The following is a 27,661-nucleotide window of genomic DNA, read 5'->3' as shown; positions in this document are numbered from 1 at the left end:
CTACTCTATCCACTGCTGTGAGAAATGAGGAGAGCTAAATATTTTGTAATCTTGAGTGAGTCCCTGCCCATCTGTACAATGGGAGGTGTCAGATTCAGTGGCTTTCAAACCTTTTTGACCTGATTCAAAATAAGAAATGCATTTTACATTGTGATCTGGACCACAGTACACAGAGACACATGTAAATGAAACAAGCATTTTATGGAAGAATACTTAACTTTGCTATTTGCAGTGCGCATTTTCTATTCCATTAATTTTTTTTTAATGCCAGCTGTAACTCAGTAACTGATTACATGACCCATAGGTCCTTTTCAGCTCCAACACTCTGTGATTGGCTGAATGGGAAGTATTGACAACTAAAGTTCAGCTGTCCCTAGTCCTGGTTCAGTGTAATTGGGCCATACTGTGCACCTCTCAGGGCCTGGGTTTCCCCAGTGTACCCTGAGAGGACAGACAGGCAGTCTCCAAAGGCTTCATACAGTTCCTTCAGACTGTGGTTCTCTGATCCTAGTGAGAACACCGACCTTGTGATATGGAAATGATGTTTGAGAATGGAGAGGTGTGCTGGCTTTGCTTCCTGCTGGGTGGAGTTACCATCTGGACATCCACTAGCCCCCCTTGTCCTAGGCCAGTGTGGCAGAGAGTATGAACAGGGGAGCGTGAACATGTCAGTGCATGAGTTAGCTGCTCAGGAAAAGGAAGTGGCAGGCAAGGAAGCCAGATGATGACAACATATAAAAGTCACTGGAAAAGAGGCTCTGCGACAACCCCAGAAAGAGCAAGGGCTTGGGAACAAGACAGACCCACGTTAAAATCCCATGGGCTTTAAGAGCCCTGGAAAATGACTTTAATTTGACCCTAAGCTCCCATTTATAAAATGAGTATGAAAATCCCTGGTCCTCTGGGTTGTTGTGAAGGTTAAGTGAGGTCGTGCATTGATCATCCCTATACTGACCCTACTGTGTGGTCCATGGCAGGTCCCCTGTCTGTGTCCTGCACTAGCCTGGGACTGCCCCGCACAGCGCCTAGCACAAGGGCGGGTGCTCAGCGCAGATGTGGAATTCAAGCCGGTGGCTTCGATTCCCGCTCTGCCACCCCGGACATGCGCTGTCTCTCTGAGCACCCAGCGCCCTAGTGTATAAACTGGGAACGTAGTGGGGCCGGTGGGGGACGCTGGCAGAGACGCGGGCGGCTCCCTCCTCCCGGCTCCCGCCCGCCTTCCCGCCGCTCTCCACGCCCTCCTCCTCCCTCTCTCTCCCTCCTCCATCTCCCCTCCTGCCGAGCCCTGTCGGGTACCTGGTCGCCTCCCTCCGTCCTCGGGGACTCTAGGTCTCTAACCGCTGCGTCTCCGCGCCCCTCGCTGTGTCCTCCTCGTCTCTGCGTCAATCTCTGTCTCTCTGCTTATCTCTGCCTCTCTCCTTGTATCTTTCTCGGGCTCAGTTCTGTCTCCGTCCGTTCGTCTCTCGGCGGCCGTCTTCTGCTGCAGCTTCCGCGACCACAAGTACTGCTGCGACGACCCGCACAGCTTCTTCCCCTACGAGCACAGCTACATGTGGTGGCTCAGGTACCGGCCCTGGCCCTAACCCCACCTAGAACCCCACTCCAGTCTTAGCCCCCGTGCTCCATCCTCGGCCCAGCCGCCTGCTAAAGTCTCAGTCCTCATCCAGGTGCCCACCACAACATCAGCACCGACACCCACCCAGTCGTTACCCTCTAAGGCTCTCGTCCTATCACCAACCCAGCTCCCCCTGCGGCCGCTTCTCCGCTCCATTCCCCCATTTTGACCCAACCATTATTCAGATCCATCCTTGAACCTCACACCAACTCTACCCTGAAAAACCTTCACTTCATCCCCACTCCAAACATCATCATCCACCACCCTCAACCCAACCTCAAACTACACAACAAGCCCCAGCCTAACAGCAAACTCCCATCTTGCAGCTTTCACAGGATACCCAGACTCCTCCCTTATCCAAGTACCAACCAGGGTCCCCTCCCTAATGCCATCATCAGCCTCATCCCTGACCTAACCTACTCCCCAGTACTTACTCTATCAGCAGCCCTAACCTCCGCCTCAGTCCTCCCTGCAAGCCCACCTCAGCTCTCCTCCTCACCCCAACTCCAAACATTATCTAGACCTACATTCAGACCTCACTCTCAAGCCTTAATACCTCACCTGATGCTACACCCCAACTCAACCCGAGCCTCAGCCCAACCTCAATTCTTTTGTTCCCCCTCATATTTAGTCATTCTTTCAGCCACCCCTTCCTGAGGCCTTAGCAATGCCAGACCCTGTGGTGAGTTCTGAGCTAAGGCAGAAGACCAAAGACTCAGAGTTGCCTCCAACTTCATAATGAGACAATGACATGATGCCACAGCAGAAGCCAGACTGGTGTAATTTGGGTGAATCCCCACCACAGGACGTCAGTTTCCCCACTAGTTCAGAGAAGCAGGTGGTTAGGCCAGTGCTGACATTCCTGGAACCCAAGTGTGGGACTGAGAGGGTAACAGGTCTCAATCTCTGTGGGTCTCCAAAGGCCTCACCCAGAGAATAGGACCTGACCCTGAGCCTACTCTGGGAAACAGGCATCAGCGAAAATGGAGTGGGCTGCCTCAGTAGACAGTGATCTTCCTGTCTCTGGAAGTATGTGACCAGAGGCTGTATGCCTGCTGGGTGGGAAAGGACAGTCTGCCTCTGAAACCTCTCTGAGCCTCTCTCTTTTCATCTGTCAGATGGGGAGGATGATTTCTGACTAGGGCAAGGACCAAATGAGATCAAGAGGTAATATCAACTTGGCATATGCCACTAACAATTACAGATATTAGTTTTCTAGACTGCTCAATCTAATTCCAAAGGATTTTCAGATGGCCAGGTTTTCAGATCCTGCACATTTGGCTGCTGTCACCTGGGGAATTATATTCATATATTCTCTGTTCATCCATATTTTCATTCATTCATTATAGCCTTTGCTTTGTGCCAGGTGCTAGGCTAGGCATTAGAGACACAGAAATCAATGATTCCCTCTCTGAGGAGTTCACAGTCCATTTAAAGAGATATGACGTGCATCTAAAATATAACAATGGAGTATTTGTTGAAGACCCACTGTGTACTTAGTACTGAGCTGAGTATTGAAATATGACAGCGCTGACCTCCCTTTGAAGGATGGAAGCAGTGTGGAGCATTGGGGCTGGTTAGAATCTGGTCCAAACTTTGGCTCTGTCCCTTATTAGCTATGTGAATTTGGGCAAATTATCTCCGAGTCTCTTTTGTCATCTTTAAAATGGCAATAGTAATACCTGTCTCATGGAATTATTGTGAGGATTAAGTGCAATAATGCATGTGAAAGTGACTAGTGCATATAGTAGGTGCTCAATAAAAGGGAGTTCCCTTTCCCTGGTTCATAGGTGGGGAAAGTGAAGCTCAGAATATGAAAGTGAATTGTCCAAGATCTTCCAACAATGTCATGGTACACTGAGATTTAAAGAACATTACCTAACACCATCCGAGGGCTAGATGCATTCACACATTCACAACCCTGGCACATCTTCTCTCCATCTTACAGATGAGAAAACTTGAAAGAGGTTAAGTTACTATCTTAGAGTACCCCAGTGAGAGGAAGTGGCAGAACTGGGATGAAAACTCAGGCCTGTCTGGTCCCAAGCCCAGGCTTGAGCTGCTGCACAAATGTCTAAATCTAGCCTGGTTCTCATAACCTGCTCTACTCAGATCACTTGAAAAGATACTCACTGACCTTCTGCTGTCTTCTGGACACTGTTGTAGCACTTGGAGACACAGAGATGAGTAAACTCCTCAGCACCCAGCCAGGATCCCATCCCACTACTACCACCCCCTTCCCTATACACCCCTTGGGGTCCCTCTCCTTGCCTTGGACCCTCTTGAGGCATAGAGTGCTTTAGTGGCTCAGACAGTGAGCTAGAGGGTTGGATGGGGTGATCTCTGAGGTCACATTGCATGTTGTGTGCTTCCATTCTATGACCCCAAGGGCAGCTGAAAGGTTCTGGCCTGCAGGGCTGACTCTTCCTAGGCATGGCTATAATATGGTTCATAAACATCACAGACAATTGTAAAGTGGAGGAGGGAAACTGGGGTCCTCAGGACATTAGGTGATCAGTATACTCCAAACCCTGAAACAACCCTTCCGGCATGGGATGTCAGAGCCCCGCCATTGCAGGGTGGAGAACATGTTTTGTTCTGGACTCCATTTGGCCCTTTTCATGAAAGCTGGCCCTTAAAAACATGAAAATCAGCAGGTAAACACTGTTTCCTTGGGTAGTGCTCAAGAAGAATTGCTGTCTTTAAAAGCATGTCTCAGGACTTCCTAGTGGCACAGTGGTTAAGAATCTGCCTGCCAATGCAGGGGACATGGGTTCGAGCCCTGGTCCAGGAAGATCCCACATGCCGCAGAGCAGCTAAGCACGTGCACCACAACTACTGAGCCTGTGCTCTAGAGCCCGTGAGCCACAACTACTGAAGCCCGCGCGCCTAGAGCCCGTGCTCCGCAATGAGAGAAGCCACGGCAATGAGAAGCCCACGCACCACGTCGAAGAGTAGCCCTCGCTCACTGCAACCAGAGAAAGCCCACGTGCAACAATGAAGACCCAACGCAGCCAAAAATAAATAAATAAAATAAATAAATTTATTTTTAAAAAAAAGCATGTCTCAGGAAATGAAGACTCCCTGCGGAAAAGCAGCTGGTGCTATCACATGTCTGGCTGACTTTCCAAACATCCTTTATCAGTAGTTCTGTTTTTTTTTTTTTTTTGCGGTACGTGGGCCTCTCACCGCTGTGGCCTCTCCCGTTGCGGAGCACAGGCTCCAGACGCGCAGGCTCAGCGGCCATGGCTCACGGGCCCAGCCGCTCCGCGGCATGTGGGATCCTCCCGGACCGGGGCACGAACCCGCGTCCCCTGCATCAGCAGGCGGATTCCCAACCACTGCGCCACCAGGGAAGCCCTGTTTTTTTTTTTTTTGCGGTACATGGGCCTCTCACTGTTGTAGCCTCTCCCGTTGCGGAGCGCAGGCTCAGCGGCCATGGCTCACGGGCCCAGCCGCTCCGCGGCATGTGGGATCTTCCTGGACCGGGGCATGAACCCGTGTACCCTGCATTTACAGGCAGACTCTCAACCACTGCACCATCAGGGAAGCCCCAGTAGTTCTGTTTTTTATCAGGATGTGAGCCAAAGGCAGCAGCCTTGCTGGAGGGCAGAACTGGCGATCAGGCACTGTATATACACTATCTCATTTAATCTTTATGGACACTTGGTGATATAGTAACTTTTATGAATTAAGAAAATGAAGCTCAAAAGGTGAAGGATTTTTCAACTTATATGTGAGAGAACCAGGAGTCACACTTAGAACTGTCTGACTCAAAAACCCTAACAAAGGGGCTTCCCTGGTGGCGCAGTGGTTGAGAGTCCGCCTGCCGATGCAGTGGACACGGGTTCTGCCCCGGTCTGGGAGGATCCCACATGCCGCAGAGCTGCTGGGCCTGTGAGCCATGGCCGCTGGGCCTGCGCATCCAGAGCCTGTGCTCCGCAATGGGAGAGGCCACAACAGTGAGAGGCCCGCATACTGCAAAAAAAAAAAAACCCTAACAAATGTTAGACCATCCCTCCAGTTCTTTCCTAGAAGTCACAGTGGATTACCTATCTTTCAGAGTCATAGATCTATGAAATCCTAGAAGGCTAGCAGCTCTTCAATCCAATTTCCTGCCATAGGCAGGAATCTCTAACTTCATTGAAAGGTGGATTCATCCAGGTCTTGTGCAAACCTGTCCGACAATAGGAAACTTACCACCTCTTGAGGCAGTACATTCACCATGGGAAAACTCTGATCATTTGAGTTCATCTTATACTGAGTACAGATTTTCCCCCTTGGACCCTCCCTTGTTGTTCCCAGCTCTGTCCTTGGGAGCTTGTTCGTCCGTTCCCAGACAGACCATCAGAGCAGTGCCCACTACCAGACTGACCGCTGATCTGGAATATATCCCCCCAGCTTTCTCACCCACTCCTCAAAGGATCCTACTTTTACAGGGCTTTTTCCAGCTAGGTGCCCATGGATGTCCCTTGTAAAGGGTGTGGTCCCAACCTGAGCACGAGTCTTCCAGATAACAGCCTTATAAACAGTGAGTGTATCTCAAGAAAGGAGATAATACTTAGTTAAATAGTAAACTAAAAGTAGTAAACTAGTCCTAAAGAACTAAAAAGTACTATATGCTCAATGTGGAAAATGTGGAACGGACAGGAGAGACAAAAAAGGAAAGCAACCATGAGAAATCCAGTGTCTTAGCTTGGGCTCCCCAGAAGACTTGGAAACAAGGATTTGAGGGCAAGTAGTTTATATGACCAGCAATCCTAGAAAATACTGGTACAGGGTGGGGAAGTGAGATGGGAAAGGGAAGGAGCTAATGATGGTGTTACCAAGCAAGTCACCACCAAGGGCCACCAGAGCTTAAACTGCTGAACTCTGCCAGCCAGTGTAGAACATACTCTCAGAGTCATCCCATCTGAGGGCCAGGAAGCTGGGTATTTACATACCAATTTCTTTCAGTCATTGACTGTGTGCTGGTGGGAGAAGGGAGGCATTAATTTTCCTGTACTTTTGACCTGTTTGACGTGCAGACAGAGACTGTTCTGGGCCCAAGAAAGCCCTCAGACAAAGAGATACGTTTGCGAGCTTTTGAAACCCTGGCCAGAATATTCCACAACTGTAAGACCCAATGGGACACAGACAGGACATCCACAGCCTGTGCTACTCCCAGAGACAGCCCGTTCGCATTTTAGTGTATTTACATCCAACCTTACCTATGTTATGTTATGCATGTATATGTTATGTTTATGTTTCTTTATTTAAGTTAGGGCTACACTATATAATTAGTAGTGGGTCCTGCTTTTTTCACTTAACATTATCTCATCAGAATTTATCCTTACGAAATTGAGCTATTTGTAATGAGGTGGATACACCTAGAGTCTGTCATACAGAGTGAAGTAAGTCAGAAAGAGAAAGACGAATACTGTATGCTAACACATATATATGGAATCTATGGAAAAAAAATGTCATGAAGAACCTAGGGGTAAGACAGGAATAAAGACACAGACCTACTGGAGAACAGACTTGAGGATATGGGGAGGGGGAAGGGTGAGCTGTGACAAAGCGAAAGAGAGGCATGGACATATATACACTACCAAACGTAAGGTAGATAGCTAGTGGGAAGCAGCCGCATAGCACAGGGATATCAGCTCGGTGCTTTGTGATCACCTGGAGGGGTGGGATAGGGAGAGTGGGAGGGAGGGAGACGCAAGAGGAAAGAGATATGGGAACATATGTATATGTATAACTGATTCACTTTGTTATAAAGCAGAAATTAACACACCATTGTAAAGCAATTATACCCCAATAAAGATGTTTTAAAAAAAAGAATTTATCCTTGATCTTAAATATTATTTGAAAATATGTTTTTAATGGCTCTATACTATTCCACTGCAGGGATATCCAATAATTTATTTAGTCTTGGGAAAACACACTCTCCAAAGCTCTAAGGTGTTTCTGTTTAGTGGAAGTTAGCCATCAGCTAGCTGGGAGTGAAATCCAACAGAAATGACAAAGGCAGGAATCTGAGGCTGGGGTCAGGTCTGGGGGTGGTGCAGAAAAGCTGCAGGAATCACAGGCAGAAAGGGCACAAAAACAATCCTGGTGCTACCTATCCCCTACTATTGGGAGAACATCCCACAGTGTTTGGCGCAAAGTAGGGACTCAATAATAGTTACTAAGTGCCTACTATGTGCTGGAGCTTGTACAAGGAGAGAACAAAGCCAGTTAAACATGGTCTCAGTCTCCCTACAAAGAACACATGAGGAACATGTTGAACTTCTATGCACCAAGAATATTACATATATCATTCATCCTCACTACCACCTGCGAGGTGCTGTGTTTTGATCATTCTCACTTTTCCGACAAAGAAGCTGAGGCTCAAAAGGCTAAGTAATTTCATCAAGATCTCACATCGAGTTAGGTACAGACCTGGGTCCTAAACTAGGTGGGTCTGTAAGAGTTCCAAAGCTCTCTGTTCTTTCCCTACCACATTGGGCTGCCTGACCAAGTAGGAAGTGCTAAAGGCCCAGAGTAGGTGCTCTGGCTGGGTGGGCCTGGCCTGGAAGAAGAAAGGAGAGAGAAAGAGGACCAAGGAAAGCGTTGAGGAGGAGACATTTGATATGGGCCTTCAAGGACAGGTGAAATTCTGATGTGGGGGGATGATGGGAGAGATCATGTGAAACAGGAAAGACAGTGGACCCCAAAATGAGCCAGAAGGTAGTTGTATGGAGACCAGGTGACCAAGGCCTGACTTGGGGCAGAGGCAGTGAAGTTGTGGGGTGAGGGACCAGCAGCAGGGAGGTGTTCTAGACATGGAGTCCACACTGGTGTGATGACCCACTAGAGACTGGGTCAGAAATTACCTTGAAGCTGGAAGGACAGCGGCTATTGAACTAAGGCCTGCTATGTGTCTTGATTTTTGATAAATTTATTTATTTTTGCCTGCGTTGGGTCTTTGTTGCTGCGTGCAGGCTTTCTCTAGTTGCGGCGAGCAGGGGCTACTCTTCATTGCAGTACACAGGCTTCTCATTGTGGTGGCTTCTCTTGTTGCGGAGCATGGGCTCTAGGCACACGGGCTTCAGTAGTTGTGGCACGTGGGCTCAGTAGTTGTGGCTCACGGGCTGTAGAGCGCAGGCTCAGTAGTTGTAGCGCACGGCCTTAATTGCTCTGCGGCATATGGGATCTTCCTGGACCAGAGGTTGAACCAGTGTCCCCTGCATTGGCAGGCAGATTCTTAACCACTGCGCCACCAGGAAAGTCCCTTGATTTTTAAGAAACAGCAGTGTGGGGAGGGCTCTTTAAGATCATCTCTAGCTTCCTGGGGTGGGAGCAGGTTGAGGAAAGGAGAGGAGAAGAAAGGGAACACATACTGAGTCCCAACTACATGGTGACCTGAGCCATGTCAAGTTATGTATGTGGTGAGTACTTGCCACATAGTTGATGCTCTTTCCCATGCTTAGGGCCAGAAAACCTGTTTAAGGCAAGGAGAGACGAACAAAAGTTAAAGTCAGCTGACTCCTATAACACCTACAATACTTCCCTTATAACATGCTGCTTCCCAAGTCCTTTCCTGACCCTCTGCTCCCTTATGGTTTTCTCTCCCCAGTATTGGTGCTCTTGTGGGCCTGTCCATAGCAGCAGTGGTCCTCCCGGCCCTCATTGTCACCACCTGTGTGCTTTGTTACCTGTTCATCAGCTCAAAACCCCACACAAAGTTGGACCCAGGATTAAGCTTACAGACTACAGGTAAGAAAGAGGTCACATGATTTCCTTGTATTCAGCCGGTTAGCACCTTTGCAGAGGGGAGATATTTAGAAATGATGTTCGGAACATTTGCCTCAAAAGTGTTTCTGGAATATTCTGAAGCAGCAGCACATTTCTCAGGAGGTTCATGATATGAACATTTCCATCCCAAACTCTTCCATGTGCTCATTGTTAATCAAAATAATTTGATTATAGTCAGCATCCTATTTGTTACAGGAAGATGTTCTTAAACATCCTACAATATATAGGACAGCACCCTACAATAAGGAATTATCTGACCCAGAATGTCAATAGTGCTGATGTTGAGAAACCCTAGAATAGAGACTCCAGAAACAGACTAATTAAAGAATATAATAACATGAATAAAATGTTTAATTTTAAAAATGAGGGAAATATTGGCAAATTTGCCTACATCAAATACAAATAGACATCAAATACAAATAATACAAAAGATACCATACATAAAGTTAAAAAACAAGTGGACTGCAAAGATATAAATACACACACACGGTCAATCCTAATTATTTGCAGATTCCATACTTGTGAATTTGCCTACTTGCTAGAATTAATTTGTAACCCAAAAATCAATACTTTCAGTGTTTTTGAGGTCATGTGCAGATGTGGATGTACACAGAGCAACAAAAAATTTGAGTTGCCCTATCACACACATTCTCAGCTGCGGTTGAACAAGGAAGGCCATGCTCTGCCTTCTTGTTTCTGCTCTTATACAGTAAACAAGTGTCCTTTTCGTGGTATATTTAGTGCCACATTTTTATGATTTTTGTTGGCGGTTTCGCTGTTGAAAATGACCCCCAAATTAATGCTGAAGTTCTGTCTAGTATTCCTCAGTACAAGGCTGTCATGTGCCTTATGGAAAAAATACATGTGTTCAGTACACTTTGCTCAGACAGGAGGTATAGTGCTGTTGGCCATGAGTTAAATGTTAATGAATTAGCAATATATATTAAATAAGGTGTTTTTAAACAGAAACACACACAAAACAAAGTTATATATTGATTGACTGACAAAAATGTGACCAGAGGCTCACAGGAACCTAACTTTGTATTTCCCCAAGGAGCAATAATTCAGTATTCGCTAATTCAGTGTTTGTGGTGACTTTTTAGAACATAACTACAGCGACTAATGAGAATCAACTGTATCTAAAATAGAGACAGGATTGATATCAAGAATATATAAGTATATCTTTGAACAAGTGAGAAAAACATAATCCACTAAAAAATACAAATGCCCAACACACATGAAAAGATGCCCAACCTTACTAATAATCAGGAGAATGCAATTTAAGAATGACATACCTTTTTTTAAAATGATTACATTGGCAAAACTCCAAAAATGGATCACATTAATAGTGAGAAGTTTACATGGGGGGAATGGATACTCTCATATACCACTGATAAGAATAAATTGGTAAAACCACTTTGTAGAGCAACTTGGCACTATCCATTTAAACTAAAAATGTACATACCCTATAACTCAGTAATTCCACTTTTCTAATTATCTGCCTTAGAGATATAGTTGCACTAGGAGAGGACTTGTAAAGATGGATTCCATGACAGCTTGTCACACTGGAAACAAACTAAATGTCCATCAGTAGAGGAATAATAAAATATGATACTGCAGTTAAAAGGAATGAATTAGCTCTAAATAGACCATCTCATTTGCTCTTCACAATAAACAGGCAGAGTACAGAACTTATTACTATCCGTTTTACAGATCAGGAAACCGAGGCCTCAGTCACCTAGTGAGTGAGTGACAGAGCCAACTCCACCTCCACCTTCCTTCCTCTCCTTATCCCTGTGCTGAGAAAGGGAAGTCCCTACTTTATGCCAGATACCATTTGAAACTTTACATGCACTATCTTGTCTAATTTTCCAAACTACCCCAGTGAGGTAGGTGTTATTATCACCCATGTTACAGATGTGAAAACCAGGTTCCAGGGAGGTCAGATAACTAGCCCAAGGGGTCACAGTTTGTAAATTGCAGAGCTGGAATTCAAATATGTGTGTTTTTCTGCCTCCAAAGTCCTACTCTTTCTACCTCACCAGGCCAGGTGTGTGGGGTGCTTCTGCTTGTGCCCTGCTCCCCTCATCTCTCCCCACCCTATCCCCTGTAGCCTTTCTAACTCAAGGGAACACAGTTCACCTGTCCGTCGATCATGTGAATGAAAACCACCCTGCTGCTTTTCACTGCTCAGCCACCAGCTGGGTTATTCAATTATTCAGTCACCAGGGTTTGACACAGCTTGTGTTCTTGCTATTGGCTTCTTATTTTTCAGATGGAAAATGCATTTCCTGACTGTTCACTAGATGACAGTTTTGGGCTCTCTCTGCCTTTTGCCCAAACTCAGCTCTTAGCACCTCCCTTTTTTCTTCATTAAGTGCTGTCGTCTCCTTCCTCTGAACCCACAGCATCAACCCAGGAGCCTCTTGTCCCTCCTGCATCTGAGACGTTTACAGGCCGCTACCTTACACTAATCAGAGCTTGCCCCCTTACACAGACTTTCATCTGTTTCCATCTCCTTCTCTGGTGGGACATGTAGAGAGATCATTAGCCCCATTTTACAGGAGAGGAAATCAAGGCTCAGCCAAGGGAAGTGAATGGCCGAGTCTACACAGCTGGTGAGCATGTACTGCTGGGACGTCAACCCTGATCTCCCGATGCTAAAGCCCACACTCATTGCACATGGTACCTGGGGTCCTCATCTCTGAGTCGGGGGGCAAGGACGGGATGGGGAGTTCCTTGGCAAGAGCAGAGTGGAAATAGAACAGAGCTTCTGAAAATAGGCTCCTTCTGCTGCCCAGATGGTCTGTACTGTCCCATTACCCCCACCCTACCCCATCCCTCAAACTTGGGATGCAACAAAGACCATAAACTTTTTTCTTCTCGTACTTTGTGAGGAACTAGCTTGATCAGAAGGCTGACCGAGCTTCTACGTTTGTGCTAGGCACTATGCCAAGGACTTTAAACATATTATCCCATTTAACCCGTTCAACTACTCTACCAGGTGGTTATTATCAATGCTATTTTACAGATGAGGTGAGTGAGGTAAGTGTGGAATTGATATTCCAACCTAGGTACCTTTAATAAGAGACAAAAAGTGGGGGAAAAAAAAAGAAAGACAAGAGTTCAGTTCTCATCCTCCTCTGAAAAGTGTTGGTGGGGATATCATTAATCAGCCATTCTCACTAATTCATAGGGCTCCTAGAAATCAAGTCTGATGTTCTCACTGTATCACTGGGTTGCTGAGGCCCAGAAAGGGACATGCATTGCCCAAGGTCACCCAGGCAACTGGCCAAGCCTTTGCCTCCTGGGCCAAAGATCTTTTCCTGTAGCAGGCCCTCTTACCTTCCAGGTTCCACTTCCTCAGAGCCCACTGCTTTTTGTTTTTGTTTTTTTTTTTGCGGTACGCGGGCCTCTCACTGTTGTGGCCTCTGCCGTTGCAGAGCACAGGCTCTGGACGTGCAGGCTCAGCGGCCATGGCTCACGGGCCCAGCCGCTCCGCAGCACGTGGGATCTTCCTGGACCGGGGCACGAACCCGTGTCCCCTGCATCGGCAGGCAGACTCTCAACCACTGTGCCACCAGGGAAGCCCTGCTTTTTAATTAACCACACTTGGGGAGGTAGTACCTATGACCCAAACAAGCCTCAGTGATGGGTCAGTCTTGACTCATCTCCAAGCAGGGAGAGAATCTGAGAACTCCTTTCCTGGCTGGTCACTACAGGCTAAGACCCCAGGTAATGGGGGGACTGGCCGAAAGGTCCCTGGAGAAAGGTAGGAAACACAACCCTGGGCTGGGGTATCAGAGAATCTGGCTCTAATCCTGGCTTTGTCACTCTCATTGTGTGGCCTTAGGCAAGTCACTTCTCTCTGGGCCTCAGTTTACTCTGTAAAATGTGTACAATAATACCCACCAAGAAAGCTGTAAACCTAGAGGTGATGCTTACATAGGAGCTACTTAGTCTCTGATACATGGTAGACTTTTAACAATGAGTAACCTCATTTTTATTATTATTAGGCACTTAGATTTTTACATGTTAGTCTCCTCAACCTGTCTGTTAATATCTCAAATATAGGAACCATGTCTTAAGTGCCTTTGTATCCCCAGCACCTAACAGAGTTCCTAACCTATACCAAGGGTATGCTTGCTCTGTGGAAAGAGCCCAAGCTTTGGAATCGAGCAGAACGGAAAGTGTATCCTGGATCCAATACTTAATACCTGTGTCAGTGCTAACCTTCTCTGTCTGGGCCTCAGTTATTTATCTATAACATGGAATAATAACACCCACCCTCAGAGAGTTGTTAGGAGAATCAGATAAGATTGTTGTACCGGTGTGTTTTAGCCAAACATGGATCTTATTGTAACTTGAAAATTGAACTTTTTATATTTGCCTTTAGGCAACCTCCTCTCCAAGTGCCTCTTGGCTAGCACCTTTATAAGATAGAACTCCCTCCCCCAGGCTTCCGGCACCACTGAGGGACTTTAATAACTTTCATTATATATTAGCCAGAGGAAGAGGCAGAAATATATATGCGTACTCAAGAGTTGGACCATTGCCTATTCTGCTGGTTTCCCTGGAAGGGAACTGAAGGGTTGTGGAACTGAAGGCCCTGGGATACATATGTGAGGGAATCCGTGGGATCTGGGAAAGATAATCATATAAAAAAGACATGTTGGGTCCACAAGTTCAGTATGAACCTGCATTGTGATGTATCTGCCAAAAAAGGGTGAGTGGAAGCTCAGATTACATTAACAGAATTAGAGAGTCTGGAAGCAAGAGAATGATGGTTCTTTACTCGCAGTTGAATAGAATGCATCAGCTGTCACAGCTCAGAGGTAACATTTTAGCATCCACTCCACAGGTTCCCAACTTTGGGTTCCAAATATATCACCCAAGGGTCCCCAAATATAGCAATGAGGATTCTTGAGCAATTTCCAATATTTCAAAGGTTTTACTGGGACCAAGTTTCTTTGTTTTGAGTTAGAATTATGTTAGTCCAAGGAGGGTAATTAGCACGGGCTCTTTCCTGCTAATCAGAACTCTTTAATAGAAAATGGGAGGGGGGGAGCTAGTACCTAATAAAGGCAGTCTATTATACAGACAGAATCCTTTACAATTTGGAATTCCAGGGAAAAGAAAGAGAAAAACAAGACCAGCCCTACTTTCTACCCCATTTTATAGAATAGTAACTGAGATCCAGAGAGGAGAAGAAATTAGCCCAAAGTAGCACAATGATTTAACATCAGAATGAGGATTTGAGCCAAGGTTTTATAGCTCCTAGAAGCCCAAGGATTCCCCCTGAGCCCTGACTGCCAGCTGCTCAGAGACCCACTATTTCAGAGGAACTTTGACCAATCAGAAGGTGATCAGAGACAGGTGACCAGCTTGGTCTGAGAAACAGATTATGTGAGTATTGGCTGAAGAGCTGGGGACATTTGGCCTCAAGCAAAGGAGTCTCAGGGTTCACGGCCTAGGACCTCCAGTCTCTGCAAGGCTACCCTGGGGCACGAGGAAGAGACATTTTGAGAGAAGCCAGAGAACAGAGTTGGGATCAGTGGGGGAAGCCTTAGGAAGGCAGATGTTGATTCAATAAAGCTGGGTCTTTCTTAGAATAAGACCTGAAATACTTTTGTAAAGCGGGCCCTCATCACCATAGTCGTATTTAGTTCATCAATTGTAACTCTTGGTTTAAAAAAAAAAGAGCACCCCCAAGCCTGGAAGGTAACCAGAAAAAAGCTAAATGTGGGATTCAGTGAAAGAGATTCTTGCATTGAATAGAAGATTGAACTAAATCCCTGTACCAAATGGAATGCCTTAAAATGCAAGCTTAAATAACAAAGGATCCCAAAGAATCTGCAAAACAGGCACAGAGAGATGCACAAAACAACCTCCCAGACCTAGTAAGTGCATTCAGCATGGTCACAGTATGTAAGGTCAGACCCAAACATCAATTGTATTTATATATATACCAGCAACACACAACTGGAGACCAAAATTTTAAATACAATATCATGTATAGTCACTCTGAAAAAAATGAAATGCTCTGGTATAAAACTAACAAAACATGTACAGGAGCTATACGATAAAAAATACGAAATGCTAATGAAGAAAAGCAAAGAAGACTTAAATAAATGGAGCTAGAACACATATTAAAGCCACAATGAGATACCACTTCTCATCTATCAGAACCCTAAAGTAAAAACACTGACAATCCAAAGTGAGGACATGGAACGACTGGATCTCTTATATACTTCTAGTGGGAATTAGAATGGTATAGCCACTTCCGAAGACAGTTTGGTGTTTTCATAAAGTTAAACATACTTACTATATGTATTAGTTTCCTATGGCCACTGTAACAAATTACCACAAACTTGGAGGCTTAACATAATAGACATGTATTCTCTCACAGTTCTGGGGGCCAGAAATTCAAAATCAGTTGTGCTGGGCTGAAATCAAAGGCTCCATGGGCGAATCTGTTCCTTACCTCTTCCAGTTTCTGGTGACTGCCAGCATTCCTTTGCTTGTAGCTGTATCACTCCAATCTCTACCTCTGTCTTTACATCACTGTCTGTGAGTGTCTATCTCCCTCTGCCTTTCTCTCTCTTTCTAAAAAATATTTATTTATTTATTTGGTTGCGCTGGGTCTCAGATGCAGCTCGCGGGCTCCTTAGTTGTGGCTCGTGGGCTCCTTAGTTGTGGCATGCATGTGGGATCTAGTTCCCTGACCAGGGATCAAACCCTGACCCCCCTGCTTTGGGAGTGTGGAGTCTTATCCACTGCACCACCAGGGAAATCCCTGCCTTTCTCTTATAAGGGCACTTGTGGTGGCATTTAGGGTCCATCCAGATAACTGAGGATAACCTCATCTCAAAAGCCTTAATTTCGTCACATCTGCAAAAACCATATAAGGTAACATTCACAGATTCCAGAGATTGGGACATGATATCTTTGGGGGTCACCATTCAACCCACTATACCATACAAAACAGCAATCACATTCCTAAGTGGTCCTAGAGAAATGAAAATGTGTGTCTGCACAAAAACCTATATACAAATGTGCATAACGAATGAACTGTCAATACACATAACAACTTGAGTAGATTGCAAGGGTATTAAACAGAGTGAAAAAAGCCAATCTCAAAAGTTGTACACTGCATAATTCCATCTATATAACACTTCTTAAATGACAAAATGATAGTGTGGAGAAGAGATTAGTGGTTACCAGAGTTAGGTTTCGGAGGAAGGTATGACTATAAAGGGATAGCATGAGAAGGTTTCTTTGTGGTGGTGGAACAGTCCTTAATCCTGATTGTGGTAGTGATTATATAAATCTACACATGTGATAAGCTTTCATAGTACTATACACCAAAAAAAAAGTCCATATAAAAATGGGTAAAATTGAATAGGATCTGTAGTTTAGTCAATTGTACTATGTCAATGGCAGTCTCCTAGTTTTGAAATTACTCCATGGTTATGTAAGATGTTATCATTGGGGAAAGCTAGGTGAAGGGTACAATGGAACTCTCTACTATTTTCGTAACTTTTTGTGAGCCTTAAATTATTAAAAATAGAAAGTTCAAAACAAAACAAAACAAAAAAGGAATTTTTTGGCTCTGTAGATGAGAAGTCCAAAAGTAGGATGAGTTTTAGGAATGGTTTCAATAGAAGTTCACAATGTCCTCATGCTTGTGGCTTTTTCCTCTGAGATTCTCTCAGCTCTGCCCTCTATCTTGTGTTGGCTTTCTCCTCAGACTGATTTTTCCCATGGTAGTAAGTTGGCTGCCAGCAGTCCCTGGGACTGTGTGCTTTTTGTTCCCATCTAGCCAGGAGGAGAAAGAGGGAGCTATCTCTTCCTTCAACCAGGAGGGAAAAAAAGGCCTGACCTCTACCCTGATTGGACTACCTCAGGTCCTGTGCCAACCCTAAACCAATCACTGAATCCAGGGAAATGCTATGCACTGACTTCTCATCCCTGTAGCAAAGGAACAGGACTACTTGATGGGCTGGGATCAATCAGGCCCCCCTGCTGGAGCTGAGATGGGGCCAATCCTACCCAAACATAATTGCTATTACTGGGTGGGAAGAGGTGGAATGGATGTTGTGTAGCCAAGTCCAATGTCCCATACAGCCTCCTTTTTTTTTTTCTTAAATTTAATTATGTATTTATTTTTTGCTGTGTTGGGTCTTCATTGCTGCGCGAGGGCTTTTCTCTAGTTGCGGCGAGCGGGGGCTACTCTTCGTTGTAGTGCATGGGCTTCTCATTGAGGTGGCTTCTCTTGTTGCAGAGCACAGGCTCTAGGTGCGTGGGCTTCAGTAGTTGTGGCTCACGGGCTCTAGAGCACAGGCTCAGTAGTTGTGGCGCACGGGCTTAGTTTCTCCGCAGCATGTGGGATCTTCCCGGACCAGGGCTCGAACCCATGTTCCCTGAATTGGCAGGCAGACTCTTAACCACTACGCCACCAGGGAAGCCCTACAGCCTCCTTCTTGAAATTCACTCTTCCCTTGGTTTCAGAGGCACCATTCATCCTCGGTCTCTTCCATCAATGGGTTTTAAAGCATAGGAGTTTTCTAGACAAAGAAGGTATAAAATGTCATTCCAGGCAGAAGAAACAGTAAAAGCAGAGACCCATAGTTGTGAAGGAATGGATCCATTCAGGGAAAAATGAAATTTTGGTATAATAAAGCATAGAGTTCTTGAGGGAGGAGTAGTAGTAAAAAAGCTAGAGAAGGGGTGATGGGGCTAGTACATGAAGAACCTTGAATGCACCTCAAGGATCACAGGTAATGGGAAGACATTGAATGCTTTTGAGAAAGAGCAATACATGGACTCACTTCACGTTAGAAAGATCTCTCTGGACTTCCTTAGTGATGCAGTGGTTAAGAATCTGCCTGCCAATGCAGGCGACACGGGGTTCAAGCCCTGGTCCGGGAAGATCTCACATGCCGTGGAGCAGCTAAGCCCGTGCACCACAACTACTGAAGCCCGCATGCCTAGAGTCCGTGCTCGGCAACAAGAGAAGCCACCGCAATGAGAAGCCCGCGCACTGCAACAAAGAGTAGTCCCCGCTCGCCACAACTAGAGAAAGCCCGCGCACAGCAACAAAGACCCCAAACAGCCAAAAAAATAAAATAAATAAAAAGATCTCTCCAGCTATAGCCTGGAAGGTGGACTGGAGGGGACCCAGCCGAAGGCTGTTTTTCCTGGGCAGAAGAAAATGAAAGCCTGACCTAGCATGGTGGCCTTGAGGAGGAAGAGAATGGGTGGATACGGTAGATGGTGATTTGGTGGAATCAACAGGACCTGGTGAATTACTTGACTTTGGAAAGGGGGAGGGGGAGGAGGTGTGAGAGTTGACTCACATTTCTGGCTTGAACACTTGATATACTTTTTATCCAAGAAGGCAGAAATGCTTAATTGTGTGAAATTCTCCCGATAAGCCAAGGGAGACAATAACTTATAAGTAACCATGGGATTCAGTGCCTTCCGTTGAGGGCAGAAACCAAGTAAGCTGCAGCAGAATAAGTCATGAACGGGAAGTGGGATATGATAAGGCCAAGTGAGCTTCCTATCAAGCTCAGTCATAAAAGGGGGAGAGGATTAAGCAGCCAGTGAAGAGACTCATGAAATCTATTCTTAAAGCAGAGAATAATACATGCTTTTAAAATTTCCAGCACTTCCCTGCAGGCTAGCTGTGTAGTAAGCCTGTATCTTCACCTATAAAATGAGTGTTTGTTTGTTTGTTTTGTTTTTTTTACATCTTTATTGGAGTATAATTGCTTTACAATGGTGTGTTAGTTTCTGCTTTATAACAAAGTGAATCAGTTATACATATACATATGTTCCCGTATCTCTTCCCTCTTGCGTCTCCCTCCCTCCCACCCTCCCTATCCCACCCCTCCAGGCGGTCACAAAGCACCGAGCTGATCTCCCTGTGCTATGTGGCTGCTTCCCGCTAGCATATATACACTACCAAATGTAAAATAAAATGAGTTTTTAATAGTACCTACCACACAGGTTTATGGTGAAGGTGAAGTCTTCATATGTACTAACAATTGTTTATTGTCTGTCTCCCCCATTAAACGTTAAGGTCATGAGAAACATTGACAGCTCCTAGTTCATGATGTGGTATATTGTTAATGAATATTTGTTAAATGAATGATGCATTTAAGACTCTGAGCGCAATCCTGCCCACGGTAAGCACTCAGGGGAGTTCAGCGCGTATGATCCTGATGGAAAGAAGGGCTGCAGGAGGAAGCCCCATGCCCTCGGCTTGCTGTTTTCCAGACCCTGATGAGCTACTGCCTGACCGCCAAGGTGGGAACATGGGCAATTCAGTGGAGGTGCCAGGAGTGAGCCCTCTCGGGCAGAGTCACCCTTCCTGAACCCATGGCCGGACTGCAATGGAGAGCAGGCTGTGGACCCCAAACGCCTCCTCCAGCACTGCTTCATGGCTACAGTGATGGCCGGTGACATTCTGGGCAGCCCTGAGGAGGCCCCTGTCCCCAGTCTAGACCCAGCTCCATAAACACCCAATAAATATTTCTACACCATCCTCTTCTGGATTCTCTCTTCTTGGTAAAAAGGTGGGGCTGGGGATAATCAAAGGGACTTTGGAACCTAGCGGCATAAATGAGGGCTTTTCCAAGCAAACCCACTCAGGTCTTACTGTGGATCCAGCCATAGTGCTCTGCCTGGCCCACTGTGGGCCGAAGGGAGTTTAGACACGGGTCCCCGGTAAAATGGTCGTAACAACTGCAGGTGAGCAGGGAGAAGCCTGGGGCCTGTGGAGGCTCAGAGGAGCCCCTCGCCTAACCTGGGGAGTCAGAGAATTCGGACCTGGTCTTCCTGCCACAGAGCAGATGTACTTAGGAAGCCCAGGGAAGATGACCAGGACCCAGGGGCAGGTGACTCGTGCCCCTCCAGCAGCTCTGTGTCGCTCCTGGAGTGAGTCCCTTGCCAAGGAACAGAAGGAGAGGGAGTGTAGAGTACATACACAGGGCCCAGCCATGTTTAATATCATTCAGTTCCTCAGGTGAATGAAAGAGTGAATGATCGCGGGAGTGAGGGAACGAATGGTTAATAGGCTCCACAGTGTGGCCTGGATAAAGTCCCGTAGTCTATCTGAGCCTCAGTTCCCTTGCAGGGTCGTGGTGAGTGTTCAATGAGTTGATGGATATGAACTCTCTTCCTAAACATGAAAGTGCTACAAAAACTCCAAAAATTATAGGTGAGTGTTTTCCAATATAACTTAGTAATTAAGAGCAGGGACTCTGGAGCCAAATGCCTGGTTTAAATCTGGTCCCTGCCCTTACTTGCTAAGTAACATTTGTGCCTAATCATCTGTACAAGCAGGGATAACAGTAATATCTATCTCGTAAGGCTTGGGGGAGGATTAAATTACTTAGTCCATGCAAAGCATCACACTTAGAACAGTGTTGGCTAACGGAGAGCATTGTGTTAGCTATTATTATTGGGTTTTTAAAATATTATTAGTCTGATAGCAAAGGAATCTTAGGGCAGGATGCTGACTGCCTCCCCTCTCTCCCAGCTGCTCTCCTTATCTCAATTTTGGCAATGGCTTTAGGCTTTGCCTTGGGGGCGCAAGGCAAAGATGGGGAGACTCAGTAGCCACTGAAGGCAGTTCTTGACATTTCTGACAGTGATACGACTCACTACTGGATTTGGCAACAGTAAAAGGGTCACTCTTAGATATCTGTGCATGGGGCCTGCACCAGCCAAGGGTATATGATGGGCAGCAAGACAGGGTGAGTCACCTCAGAAGTGCCCTAGGCTGCAAATCGAGAGATTTTGGTTCTGGTCTTGCTTTTTTTGTGGTCTTGTGTGTGTGTGTGTGTGTGTGTGTGTGTGTGTGTGTGTGTTATTCTCAGCACTCTAAACCCAGCACCTTTGTCCCCTTATTGTCCATTCCGTGGTGTCTATCCTGTGCCAGGACCTGTGCAGGTTACCAGAAACAACAGGGAATCAGCCACAGCTCCTGCCCTCAAGGGGTTCATATGGAGGGTGAGGTGGGCACACCAAAGGGCAGTGGGCCCAGTGGTGGCCCTTCATGCAGCTGGAGGGAGGAATAAGTGATGTCTGAGCTGAATCATCAAAGATGAGTCAAAGTTTCCAGGTGAGACAGAGTCACTGTTCAAAAACAGTGAGAGAGAGCCTAGCACAGCCCAGGAATTGCAAGTTATTTGTTGTAGAGACAGCTTAGGGTACCTGTGTGTGTGTGTGTGTGTTTGTGTGTGGCAGGAATGGGTGATACGTGGGAGATTTAGTCACTGATGCTCTATGTGACCTTTCACAGCACAGATCCTGTCTCTCTCCTTGGTACCCCCATTAGGAAAATTCAGTTTTTCTCAGGACACTTTCTGTGCTGGCCTTCTGGCAGGTTACAAGGAAGAATCCTATAAAGACCTTATTTTTAGGCTGTTCATGGTCTGTTAGGGGGAGACGATCTGTAAATTCTAAAAACTCAAGTGGTCATCAGTGGCCTAAGCCCGTGGTCCTCAGACTTCAGCCTGCATCAGGATCAGCTGGAGGGCTTGTTTAAAACACAGATTGTTGCTCCCTGCCCCCACCCTGCCCTCAGAGTGTCTGATTGGGTAGGTCTGGAGTAAGTCCTCAGAATTTGCATTTCTAACTGGTTCCAGGTGATGCTGATGCTGCTGGGCTGGGACCACCCTTTGAGCACGACCGGCCTGGAAGAATAAAGAGAATTCGGAGCTGGGGAGGCTAGGAGGAGACCTCACACTGAGCAGGGCTGAAGGCCTGGTAGGTTTTCCCCAGCCGGAGCCTCTGTGGATGGGGTGGGGATAGGTGGAAAATAGATTTCTGTGCTGCCTCTGCTGACCTACACATCCCAGGCCCCATAAAGCTCCTCCCCCACCCCCCTCCAAAAAAGCTACATCGCATCACCCTTGTTCAGCTTCTCCCGTTTGAATTCAATCAGCCCCCAGAGCTGGCTCACAATGGGGTTGGCTTGCCTCAGTCCTAGGTTGGAAACAAACTGCCCAACCGGTGGTGCAGGAACCCCCTCCCCCAAGGCAGCCAAGGAGGAAGGAAGCCGGTGGGCTGACGCACAGACAGAAATAGTCTGAGCTCACCGCTGCTCCCAAGCACACACTGACCCGCAATTATTTCTTGTAAATTGCTTTCCTGGTTATGTTCCGAACATGTGTGTGTGCCTGCCTAAGAACAAACACTCAGGGCAGGGGGTGGCGGTGGCTCACTGGGGAGAGGGCTCTAGAGGGAGTGGAGCCCAAGTCTCAGTCTTCGGCCAAGAATTAGGGAACTCTTGGATCTTAGAACTTGGAAATATTAGAACCTTCCACTCACCTTTATGGCACTCCTGTCAGGTGGTTTTCTAGCCTGTCCTCAAATATGCACATTTGTTTGTTCCTTCAACATTGATTGACGGTGATTCTCTGCCAGGATCTGGGCTAAATGAAATTCCCAGTCCCCATTCTCAAGGAGTTCATGGCTATGGCATCTATGGGAGATCCCTAACCCAGCCAAAAGCTTCAGGGAAGGCTTCCTGGAGAAAGGGATGCCCGAATTGTCTTGAAGGATCCACTGATGGGGGAACGGGAGTTTGTGGTACAAGACGGAGAATAGCATTCAAGGCAGAGGGAACTGATACACAAAGACCCAGAGCTAAGAGACAGCATATGATGATTTCAAGGAACAAGAAGTAGTTGAGTTTGGTGAACACTACAGTCAAGGTGAGGGATGGAGAGATATGAAGCTGGAGGGATATACGAGCCAAGTCCTGAAGTCTTTGCCACATCAAGGGGCTTGGGCTTCATCCTCCTGGCAAGGAGGAGCCATAGGAATGGGTTTAAAGCATTGGAAGGAACTCGGCACCTTATGCGATAGTTTTTTATGTTCTTTATGACACTGAAGTAAAATTTGCCACCAGGAGCTCTGCTTTCAGGGCCTATTCAACAGCTGCCCCTTTGGTTCCTGAAATGTCAGAAGTCTGATGGACAGTGATGGATCATGTGCCCACAAGAAATGGCTCAAGCCTTGGACATCTCTCCTCTTGTCAGGAGGAGGCCATGCCACTGCCGTTTGGGACACTGCTTCTCCTGGTCTATGTCCAGTTAGCTCAGGGGCCAGAGTATAGGCAACCAAAGCCCAGGGCACAGGCCAGAGCCCAGGGGAGCAACATGCCTTGCTCTGTCCCAGAGACCTGGGATGCTTTCATGTGTGGAACACTCACAAGGGTGTGAGTGGCTCCCTGCATACCTTCTACGTACCTCACAGGATCAAGGCCATCCAGAGTGGGTGCTCCACTCAGGGAGTGGTTTTTGTTGTTGTTATTTTGGGGGTTTTTTTTGTCTGCACCATGCAGCATGTAGGATCTTAGTTCCCCCACCAGGGATCAAACCTGAGCCCCCTGCATCGGGAGCGTGGAGTCTTAACCACTGGACCACCAGGGAAGTCCCAGGGAGTGTTGATTGAGGATGTACTGTGAACCCAGCACTGTGACAAGCCTTAAGGGATAGAGGATGCAGCCCTGCCCTTAGGGAATTACTCACTAGGGATGAAAAGTAGTTTTGACCCATGAAATCCCTAGAGAACAATAAGATTTTGAAAGCAAATGCCAAGCTGTGGGGTAAAAGGCCATTAGAGTTGCAGAGATTCTAAAACAGGAGAAAAGAAGTAGTTTGGACACCTTTGTGGAGGAAGAGGGGGTTGAATTTGACCTTGATGGACCATGGCAATATTTGAAGGGTCTCAGAGAGGTAGAGGAAGTGTTCTATAATGTCAACTTTATATTTAAAGAGGGTACTACTTGTGGCTCCAAGGGCTTTGGACGAGTAGACTATTCACCACACCACCCCCAGCCACAGTCATTCAATAAACTACACTTAATATGTTTTGTGTGCCTTGTCCTGAGCTCTAGGAACAAAGAAATGAATCAGTCATAATTCCTGCTCTCGGGGAGTTCTCAGGCTATTGGGGAAAGACTGATAGGTTAATACACAATTACAATAGTTTGGAAAGTGCTATGATTTCTTTTATTCATTCATCGGTTGAAAGATGGCTTACCACTAAGATAGGTTATACAAGCCTACATGGCATTGCATTAGTGCAATGTAACTTTGCCACCCCTCGTATCCAGTAGTGGAATGTATTTTTCCATCCTTTGTTTCTGTGCCGACTTTGCAACTTGCTTTGACAAACAGCAAGTGGCAGAAGTGACACTGTGCTATTTTGAGTTTAGGCCTCAAAAGACCTTGCAGCTTCCTCTCTCACCCTCTTGGAATGCAGTGTCACCATGTAAGGAAGCCTGGGCTAGCCTGCTGGCAGATGAGACCATGTAGAATATATGTGAGCTCTCCACTGAGGCCCCCAGGCCAACCAGCTCCCAGCTGAGCTACCAGATAACTGCAACTACTGAGTGACCCCAGGTGAGATCAGCAGAAGAACCGCCAGCTAAGCCTAGCCCAAAGTGCCAATCCACAGACTCATTAGCAAATAAGCGGTTACTGTTTTAAGCCATATGTTTTGGGCTAGATTTTTACACAGCAATAGATTACTGGTATAATTCTTTTCACATATTTCATTACAATTGTGAATATACCTGTCTTCCCCGTTTTTTGATAAGCCCCTCATTAGAGGAAAGAAACGTCTTTGTGCCATCTTCTGTTTGCCACTCCAGACCCACTCTCCATATCTTAGAAGGATGATTTTTATGATTTACATTAAGGCACTACTGTGCCCTTCGGATGCTGTTAGGGGTTGGTCAACTAAAGTCCCAGCAGAGTATAAATTCCCCTGGCTTCCTCCTTGAAGTTACATCATGGGCTGGCTGCATCTCTATGGGAAGGACACAGCTCCTGTCACACTGTGCTTACCACAGCTCTCTTTGACTCCAGATTCTTGTAATTTCTCCCTCCTTGCTCCTTTAGGCCTAAGGGTAGTAACTAGTGCCCTAACATTACTTGCCCTATTCCTTGTCCCTGTATTACATAATGCCTTTATTAAACTCTTCTCAAAATTACCCAATTTGAGAAATGCCATTTATTTCCTCCTGACACCCTGATTGATAGTGTTGTATTAATTAATCTATCCCAGCTGCCAGCTATCTCATGGTATATGCTCAATAGGTGTCATTTGGTGAAGGAATAAACATTCCAAGCGATCTGCTGTTAGAGTTATACTTCGGTCAGAAAGACTTGGGTCTGGATCTTGGCTCTGTGGCTTCCTAGCTGTGTAGCCTCGGCCAAACTTCTTCACTCCTCTGAGCCTCAGTTTCCTCATATGTTAAATAACAAATAGCAACACTGCAGGATTGTTGCTCAGATTGTATTGATAGATAATGTTTGTAAAACCTGTGGATCACAGTAAATGATAAGTATGACTTTGGTGAAGAGGTAGGAAGGATTTCATAACCATTTTCCCATTTGATTTTCACTACACCACTGTAAAGATCACTATCCCCATATTTTTTTAGCAAAGTAAGACCAAGGGACCAAAAATCAACCTGCCCAAGGCCACACATTGAGCTGGAGGTAGAGTCAGAATTTGAATCCAGGTCTCTGACTCCCAGTTCAGTGCTGTTTTTGCCATACCAGCTGAGGAAGAGGCATGACCTCAACACACCTCCCGTCCTATAAGCCAGCTGGGAAAGCAAACAAAAACAAAGTGGGCCCTCCTAGGAGAAGCCAGCAGGGGGTCACCTGCCCCACCCTCTTCTTCAACAGAATTTTTTCACCTTTTCCAAGAAAAGGTCTTGGCCCGGCCGCCTGCCTCACTGCCCAGCAGGAGGCTTGAGAATGAAATCATCCTTCTGGAGACTGGAGATGGAGGGAAATCATGCTTGGCTGGGAAGCCCCAGGACATCAATGCAGGGCATTTCGTAGGGCAGCTCAAGGCACTAGAGTCCTCTCCCTCACCTGCGCCCACTTGGGCGCCCTTTTCCTCACCTTTCCCTCACGCAGGGCTTCCTTCTCCAGTAAGCCTTCAGCCCTCAGTGAGTGAGCCCTTCTCTGAACTATCACAGTACCTGGCACATAGTAGGTGCTCTGTAAACCTTCTGGAACAAAAGAATGAATGTGTCCATTTGCATAAACATTCATTCCACAAATACCAGATGTCTCCTCTGTGCCTCCCCATGTATTGGGCTGGAGGACGCAAAGACAAATCAGCCCATGCCTCACAGACCGCATGATCCTCCTCTTAGTATTCACCACCTCCGCTGTGTTTACTAATAGTTTGATCAAACACTGTCAGAGCTCAAAGGGCCCTTGGAAACCTACCCTTTCAACTGTCTCATTGTATAGACGGGGAGACCAAGGTTCAGAGAAACAACATTCTGGTACAGAGAAGGGCAAGGATCAGAGGTCGGCACAGCTGGCTTCGAATGCCCGCCCTGCCAGTGACTTGCTGGTGACACTCGACCTCTCTCTGGACCTGTCTGTAACGTGAGCAAAGAAGCAACGTGCACTCGGCACAGAGGGCTGCTCGAGTGCAGAGCTCTGTCTCCGAGAAGGCCTTTCTCCAGGGAGGAGGGAGCTTTCTTCGTCAAACCTTCATTTTCAAAGCCTCCTGCTCCGGGTTCTCAAGCCCCGCCTCCTCTCCTGGCTGCCGTGCGTTACCATGGAGACCGTAAGCCCCGCGCAACACCCTGCTGTTCCGCACCCCTCCCCCTTCACCCTCTCTTTAAGCTGTTCCTCCTGTGGCTGCAGATCTCCCCCAGGGCTGATAAACTCCCGAACTTTCCCAAGACAGGAATTATTATCCCCATTTGAAATCGAGGAAAACTGAGATCCAGAGAAGGGCAGGGATTTGCCGCAGGGACCAGCAGCCTGTTACTGGCAGAATCATAAACACAGCTTTGCTCCACGAGGGGCACCCCTTCCTCACCACAACCGTCTCTCTGTGTGGCCTTATGTGCTCCTAATCAGGGAGGTTTGTTTTCCCTTTTTTCTTCTTTCTGCATTTTTGGTAGTTTAACTTTTTATTCTAAGGAGATCAGAACGTGTTCTGACTAAACCTAGAGTGATTTGAAGTTCAGTCTTTACATTAGTGACTTTAAATCTATTCTTGGATATGTTGTTTAAGTCCTTTGTTCACTGAAAATAGTGCTGGATGATAAAAGCTGCCAAAAAGCTATCGCAGAATGTACCAGCCCTGATTATGCTGATGCAACAAGGATAATCACATTTTAGAGCACTGCAGCATGCCAGAAAGCATTAAGAAAAATGGTACATGACCGTGCAGAATTTACACAACAAACATCCAAAA

General features: G+C 46.5%; 1 protein-coding gene across 1 annotated transcript; it reads left to right on the top strand.

The window, feature by feature from the left end:
* Positions 1–665: 665 nt before the first annotated feature.
* On the top strand, positions 666–19,934 carry SHISAL2A (shisa like 2A). The gene is given in 5 exon segments (XM_049694019.1): positions 666–708; positions 1,441–1,564; positions 9,219–9,358; positions 19,682–19,771; positions 19,774–19,934. Coding segments are annotated over 5 exon segments (546 nt in total). The 3' UTR covers positions 19,923–19,934.
* The last annotated feature ends 7,727 nt before the right edge of the window (positions 19,935–27,661 follow it).

Source organism: Orcinus orca, chromosome 1 (genome assembly GCF_937001465.1).
Source record: "Orcinus orca chromosome 1, mOrcOrc1.1, whole genome shotgun sequence".
NCBI classification, from domain to species: domain Eukaryota; kingdom Metazoa; phylum Chordata; class Mammalia; order Artiodactyla; family Delphinidae; genus Orcinus; species Orcinus orca.
The sequence above is the reverse complement of the archived record's forward strand: the minus strand, read 5'-3'. Positions and strand labels throughout refer to the sequence as shown.